The sequence below is a fragment of the Chelonoidis abingdonii genome, chromosome 2, assembly GCF_003597395.2.
Source record: "Chelonoidis abingdonii isolate Lonesome George chromosome 2, CheloAbing_2.0, whole genome shotgun sequence".
Taxonomy (NCBI): Eukaryota; Metazoa; Chordata; order Testudines; family Testudinidae; genus Chelonoidis; species Chelonoidis abingdonii.
In genome coordinates, this window is record NC_133770.1 from 84,087,784 (window position 1) to 84,095,665 (window position 7,882).

The window sequence follows — 7,882 nt, forward strand, 5'->3', positions numbered from 1 at the left end:
CTTTCCCATAGCACAAATGTAATTCAGCATGCATAGGTCTTGATCATGCAATTGGATCTGTGTGGATGAACCCTCAAAGTCATGTAGAGTTCCATTTAAGTCAATGGGACTCTGCCCAGAAGGGTCTTCCCATGCAAATTCAGCTGAAGGAGAGGGCCCACAGTTTGTGGGGGCCATGCATGTGTCCTATGTGGTGAAGGATCTGAGAATTTGAAAAACAAGGCAAAAATTGGACAAGATACCAGGACTCTGTCAGACTAAAACAAATCACATTTAAAATAATTTTTTCTTGATTATGTCATTCAAAGCAGGGTCATCTAAAGCCTTTTTTTGAGCCCCCATTCAATAAATTGGTATTTGGTATATTTACTATGAAGCACTGAGATTCACTGTCATTACCTAAGAATACTGCTGCGCATATTGTAAGCAGCAAAAATATTAAACACAATTAGGTGTGTTTTAGCTCTATTTCCATTTTATTTTTTTACAAAAAACAGTCATTCAAAGCAAAATATGGAGTGACAGACACGGTAAATCCCTTAACGGAACATAAGAATGGATGCAAAAGACCTCCATGGTAAACAGTACTTGTACGTAAACAGCCCTTTGTTAAACCCGCTTAGCAGACAAACACCAGTTGCTTACCTCTGTTTATGTTTGCAAACGGTCCTTCCACATCTATGGAACTATGAGCAAACTCAGGCCCTCTGAAAGACTGCTGAAGTTGCATCATACTACCCATTGATGGCTCACTTCCCAACACTCCACCAGTCCAATATTCAGATTGGGCTCCAGTAGCTTAAAAGTAAATACAAACTGATTTTCACTAATTGAAATACATTGTCAAACCTAAACACTTCAGTTAAAATTTGTTAACAAATGCCACTAATTGAAATTCTTCTCCCTTAGCAGATTCGCTCACTGCTTTGGCTAATGTAGTTTTAAATCAGAACTCCCTCACAGTTACAGAGAAGCCATGCTATTAAAGAAATAGGTAACAGAGCATGTTAGTACATAGGTCTCTCAAAACTGAGGACCTCATCGTTGGTTTCATATGTTGTAATAGGTCACCTATAAGGAAGAGTTTCATAGTTTTACTGCAGTCATTTGTGCACTTCAGAAAGTCACCACACTGTTGACAGTCTCTGTTTAAGAAAGACCCAGAATCAGAGAGCAGAAAATTGTTGCAGGTCAGGAGTGAAATACATTTCTTTATTGACTTCTCATATTATCCTTGGATTACACCATTGCCTACTAATCTATCACTTTCAAGACCACTAAATTCAACTCTTTGAATAAGAAAATAAATGAGAATTAGTTAAGAAAGATTTTTAAAAAAGAGGGATGAGGAAGTATAAAACACAAATAAGAAGGAACATAAAAGAAGAAAGGAGAAAATATACACAGGGTAGAGGTAGGAATCATAGGCCCATTAAAATCAATGCTGTCACTAGAATTTAGCACATGGATAAGTGCTTTGCAGAATCAGAGCCATATATATCACACAAAACATTTCTAGTTCTGAAGGTTATTCAGCCACTTCAGCTGTGATTTGTGTCACATCTTGTTAGCAAAGCAGGGTCAGATGTAACAGCACTGGACACTGGACCTCAAGGGAAAACCCAAGTGTTGCAGAAAGTGAGGCTGGTGATCCCTAGTCTGTATCTAACCAATACCCTGGCATGGCACTAATGGGCACTGTGCTGATGCAGATACCATGTTTTGGATCAGATGTAAAACCAGGAGACTGAATGCCTACAACCACTAAATATCCAGTGTTGTTAAAGACTAAGGCTGTTCAAAACTGGTCCCCTTATCAAATTCCAATTTGATATTCTGCCTAAGTTTCCAATGAATTTTGTTCATTTTCTGTTCCGATGGGTTATATGGGGCTGATATGCCAAACTGGAACATAACCTCTAGACTTGTGAAAAGGAGATCAGATAGCAGGAAACTCACAATGAAAATACAAGAGAAGCAGAAAGGCTCAGGGAAGGTAGAAAATCAAGGTGTCTTTTAGAATATGGGGCACTATAAAAATAAATGGAATCACCAAAAATGGCTAATTAGTGTAGGGCCTCCACGGAGTTCAAGAAACACAATTTAAATTGTAAACTGTTTTTATCCTCCACACAATATTTCCTTGTGCTTTTGAAACTTGCATTATAAAACCTCAAAATCTATAGTGCATATATATTTTTCTTTTGCTATGCTTCATAGAATTTAATCTTTTTTATTTGCTTGCTAAAAGTAGCAGATGGAATTCTTACCAGTAACTTCTGTGCAATTGTCATCTGAATCAGATTCTTCAGGATCAAATACTTGGATCCCTTGGGCTTGCAGTCTCTGAAGTTTTGTCTCCAGTTCTCGTTTGGCCCTCAATAAATCCTGAATCTCATTTTCCTTAGTTTCTCTGAAAATCTAGAAAAAGAGTTTTTTTTAAAGTATAAAGACAGCTCTTATTATTTTATCACAAGTCTTGTGAAATTTGATGTTTGATCTATAGCCCCAGCTCCTGAATTCATGTGATCAGCTGTCATTAAAAAAAAGTGAGATTTGAGCCCTCATTGTGGTAGAGAAAGACTTGAAAATGTGACCCAAATGAACATAAGAATGGCCATACTGGCTCAGACCAAAGGCTTATCTAGCACAGTATCCACTGCTGAGAGTGGCCAATACCAGGTGCCTAAAAGGGAATGAACAGAACAGGTAATCATCAAGTGATCCATCCCTGTCACCCATTCCCAGCTTATGGCAAACTGAGGCTAGGGACACCACCCCTGCCCATCCTGGCTAATAACCACTGATAGCTCTATCCTCCATGAATTGATTTAGCTCTTTTTTGAATCCTGTTATAGTCTTGGCCTTCACAATATCCGAAGTGCAACCCATTCTCTCTAAACCAGAAGGCGAATAAAGGAATCCAACATTTATTATTTTTAAATCATGATTTTTAAATCAATGCCATGATTTTGGAGTTAGTGACTCAGGATTTTTGAATGTTTGGTACTAAAATAAGCTCATAAGTAATATGCATGGTTTTTAAACTTAGTTTTAATAAAAGCCAGCTTTTTCAGCAACAAAACTATAATTTGTTCTCAAAGATTTCCCTATTATTTTTTGAATGGACGTACATTGTTTTACTATGGATTGTTGTATTGACAGCTATACATCTTTAATTTAAATAGTTTAAAATACAGAGACCAGATATCTGGAATTGTCTTTTATATACAATATTACTATCACAAGCTAAAAGTGATTAGCAAGCTTGGTCTTTGAGCAGAACTAAGTACTTAAGATCCCAAGAGAATAAAAGAGATCGGTACACTTAATTACCAATACAATTTAAAACAAAACTCTTTGAAAGCAATTCTTGCTGTACTTATCTACCAAAACATTTCCTCTGCTACAGTTAATGACATTGGTAAGCCCTAAAACAGCGCAGAGAAGTGCTTTTGCTGTATAATTTTGGGTGCTAGGAGTGGGATCAGCTGCAGGAGGGGAAAACCAAAAGCATCAGCTTAGCAATTAATAAGCCTTTCAAGCCACCCTAAGGCAAAAAAATATTAAAGCTTTTACCTTCACTTGGCTCTTGTATTTTAGTAGCACAAAGAGATGTGCCAATAGTTGGCACGGGGTTATTTTTGTAATGAAAACTAAAAATGTTGAACATTAAATTAAATATACATTACTGAGAAATAACAAAAATCAGTGTTTGAGCCTACAGTTTATTTTTCTTTAAAACACCATGTAACATAACTTCTGATCTGCATGTTCCTTGCCCCTTCTGGTTGTGAAACTGGAAAGAGCTGATGAAATGGCACAGAAGGTGCTAAGATGCTAAGCAATGATAAATTTTATCCTTTCTGTTTTCAAAAGCATTATTTTCTACTAAGACTAAATGTTTTTAAAAAACATTTCTACAGGTAAATTTTGGTATGATTAATTTGGAGTAAATAGTGGATTAAGGCCCCAGTCCTGCAATGAGTTTTGTATTGGCAGACATCTGCATCTATGCAGAACCTACCCACAAAGAGTTCACTGAAGGATCACAGCCAAAGGGATTACTTTAGATCTTCTTGGTCAATTTCTTGGGGAATAAAGTGAAGATGCTTACCTTGAATTGTCTCTTGACTTTGTCCCGGTCATGTTCAAATGTAGCAGCTCTCTCCATGGCTTGATATTTGGCTTCTAAAGCACTTTCTTTCTCTCTAAGTATTTTCTGGTAAGTTTTCTGAAGAGCCTGAAAATATTTAATGGATTATTTCTCTGAGAGAAAAATATTTTTGCTATAAAGTTTTAGCATATTTTTCAGCTACTGAGTTTAGATGGCAAATTCAAGTGTTGCTCCAATTGTTGCCCTTTTGCAACTCTTAATTCAAGGAAGATGTTTTTGTTTGTTTTGTTTGTTTGTTTAGATTTAAACATTGCATTGCAGTGTTGGAACACAAATCAGTGCAATCCTATCATGAATGACAAACGAAATATTTAAAATTTTTATTAAATCGAAGGTTAAAATTATATAATATACAAATTGAGACTAGAGTGTCTGTACATCTGGGTATAGTGCTTAGATTCAGGGGTTCTCGCAACAAATTTTTGGGTGGCCTCAGAGGGCGGCTACCAACTCTTGCTGGAGGCTGCTCTGACAATTCTTCCTAAAATACTTAATTAACTTTAGGAAAAATAAATAAATATGCACATGTACATGTCCAAATCATTGTAATTTATTTATGTAGGGGTTTTTTGCAGACTCAGTAATTAAAAATAATGTACAGTTGTCTATTAATTACTGGACCTAAACAGAATAGAAACACAAATAAGATGCTTTGCATTTTTGTTTTTTTTTGGTTGCTTTTTTTTTTAGACTTGCTAACTAGTAAGTCTGCTGTGAAAAGTGACATTTTGTATATTTGTTAATATCACTTTTCACAGCAGACTTGCTAACTATCTGGGAGACTGTGAAACCTGATATTGTTAATATCACATTTCACAGCCAACTTACTCAGCCCCTGCAAGCCGGGGGACAAATTAAGACCGGGATGGGGAGGTGGATAGGAGTCCAAGGAGTGATAGGGGAACAGATGGGAGATAGCAGGAGTTAAGGGAGATGGGGCAGGTGAGCCTAGAGCGAAAGTCTGGGGCCCTGGTGCACAGATGGGGACTGGAGGAGGCAGCGAGGGTCAGGGGTGATGTGCAGGGGATGAGCCTGGAGCCCTGCAGTTGAGGGATGGAGCTTGCTGTTGCATGTCCAGAGCCTGTTGCCCACTACCCCAGGGCTTAACCCTGAAACCCAAGCCCCATGGTCCCCAGAAAGATGGGGAATTCATGCTGGCCACCTGCTCCTACAGTGTTTGTGACTCCATAAGGGGACAGGGACCAGCTCCTGCTAGCAGCCCTTGGGGAAGATTACTCCTTGCCCCCCTTCATCACTCAAGAGGCTGTGGCCTAAGAAAAGTCCCTGGTGGCCGCATTTGAGAAATGCTGGCTTAGATTATCCACAAATACAAAAATTGTTTTTAAAGTCATAAGATACATATAGCACAAGCAGACCCCAGTGCTCTAATGCAGCCCCACTGACTTCATTTTTATTTCAGTGGGCTCTGAAGAAACCTGGAAAGAAAAGTGAAACTGACCAGTTCAAGCTGGAAGTATTGCAAATAATAAACAAACTGTCTAAATGGTGAAAAGTAAACTAGATGTTTTATTTTATTATACCAACCTACATTTTTATTAAAGACATCTAGATTAACACAGGTAAAGAAATTAAACACATTTTTAACTATTTCTTTTTTTAGTTTCTGATTTGTTCATGTAAAAAATGCCATCTTGGTCTGAAATATTTAGCCTGCAGTTCTGAATAGTGTTTCTATCAGGCTACATTTAAAAACTGGAATTTTATAAGGGTGCTACTCAGCAGCTCCACACAGAGTAGGAGGGAGAATACTGGAAGGTGGACAGCCCGTCCAGAAGACGCTGGGAAGGGGAGGAGATAAAAAGCACTGGACTCCTCTCCACCCAAAGACTAGTTGAGAGGAAGGAGGTCAGTGCTAAAGCCATAGCTGAGGGGTCTATTCCCCATAAGAAGGTGCATGATGAGTAGAAAGAGATCTTGGTTCTGTTCCCAGCTTTGACACTTATTTCCTGAATAACTTTAGACAAATCTCTCATCTTCTCTATGCCTCCATTTTCCCATCTGTAAAATGGATACACTCAACTTATTAAGTGCTTTGAGATGTAAGGATGAAAAGTGCTATATAGGAGCTAAGTATTATTATTTGTCTCAGGAGATGAGATCTTCACTCCCATCCCTTTCCCCATAAACCGTGGCAAGGGTCAGTACAGTTGCTAGTTACCTGGAGCTCTGCCCGGAGTCTCTTGTTCTCCAGGTCAAGCTTGGCTTCTTTCTTGACCATAGAGGCCACCTCATTGTTCTTGCTGACACGGAAGATCTCATATTCTTTCTTCAGACGCTCATACTCAGCCATGCACTCCAACTCCTGCACCGAGGCAGTGGATTTGAAGCTGGCCCCGATGAGGCCTCCAGGCCGCGAAGCACCCACCCGGCGGAAAGAGCTGCGCAGCAGGCGAGCCTTAGGCTTCACCTCCACTGGGATCTCACAGGCTTCGCCGCCACCTCCCCCATAGGCATCCTCGATCACCTCCCCTCCGGTGCCCGCTGGGCTCACCAGAGAGGAAGCTGTCCCCATCGTTGGGGGCCAGGTTGGGATGCTGCCCTCACTGCTGCTCTCCCTTCTCCATGGGTTTGGCAGCTGGAGTCACCCAGGAGGAGGGCACGGGTGCTAGGCATGTGTCACTGGCTCTGTCCCTCTAGCAGTTTATACCAGGGTCATCCCTGTGGTGCCTGTGCACCCGTGGAGTGGCCGGCAGTGGGGCTCCCCACATAGGTCAGGAGCTTGCCCAGGCTCTCCCCACCAGACCCTCCTAACTAGACTGGCTTCAAGCCCCCCCTCCCCCGAAGGGCAGCAATGACGGGCTGCCCCGCTGTCTCGGGCGGGTCCACAGGACAGCAGCAGCTCCCCAGGGTGGCATGAATAACACCTCTCGGCAGGGAGGAGCCAGCCGCAGCCTCCGGGAGTCTGTCCCCCCAGGCCAGGGTCTCAAGCAGCCGGAGCCCGCTGCGCTGCAAGGAGCGGGGCAGGACTCGGAGAAAAAGGAAGGAAGGAAGGAGCCACGTGGGCCGCCTCCAGCCCTCCCCGGATAGGGCAGTGGGGACTGGATTCGGGAGTCTGTAAGCCCGACGGGCTGCAGGGCGCCTCGTGCGGCCGCACCCCGCTCTGCGCTGCGCTGCTGGGCAGCCGGTTGGGAGCTCCGGGCCCGGGGCGGGGCTGGCGGCCCTGGGGGGAGAGAGTCGGAGGGAGCGTGTGGGGTTGACGGGCTGGCGGAAGAATGGGCGGGGGGAGGTCGGGGCCGAGCTGGTGTGGAGAGGCGGGGGCTGGAGAGGGACTCCTCGCTGATGGCGTGGGGGAAGGGAGAGGGACAGAGGCAGTGCGCACGTTCAGACGGAAGGGGCTGGTTTGTTCCCCGGAGCAGAGGGCCATGTCTCTAGATAAAAGTAACTGCGGGAGCTGAAATAGAAGTGTGGGGGAGGAGCGAAAAGAGGAGAGGGGAGGGAACCCTATTTCCCTAGAAGAGTTGAGGAGGCAAAGCAGCCACGTTTAGGTTGTAGAGGTTTCAGAAACAATTTGGAAGAACAAGGACGGGAAAGAAGGGAAACCCAAATAGGGAGCCGTGGTAAATAGAACAGTCTCTTTCCACCAGAAGTAATTAGTACAGTACTGCAGCTGGGGAAAACAGCATTGTACTTAGATTTATAAGCTCATTGGGGCAGGAACCGGGGTTGGGTTCTGGTCAGTGGCTC

The 7,882-nt window shown here is 42.7% G+C and overlaps 1 protein-coding gene across 1 annotated transcript in view; it reads right to left on the minus strand.

Moving 5' to 3' along the window:
- Nucleotides 1-7,162, minus strand: part of NPHP3 (nephrocystin 3) — a 51,247-nt gene extending 44,085 nt beyond the window's left edge. Inside the window, exons 1-4 of the mRNA XM_032805867.2 lie at nt 6,357-7,162; nt 4,118-4,243; nt 2,271-2,421; nt 646-798 (exon numbers count right to left, since the gene is read on the minus strand). Coding sequence (XP_032661758.1) covers nt 646-798; nt 2,271-2,421; nt 4,118-4,243; nt 6,357-6,710 — 784 coding nt within the window. The 5' untranslated portion in view covers nt 6,711-7,162. The remainder of the gene's footprint in view (nt 1-645; nt 799-2,270; nt 2,422-4,117; nt 4,244-6,356) is intronic.
- Between the last annotated feature and the right edge of the window lie 720 nt (nt 7,163-7,882).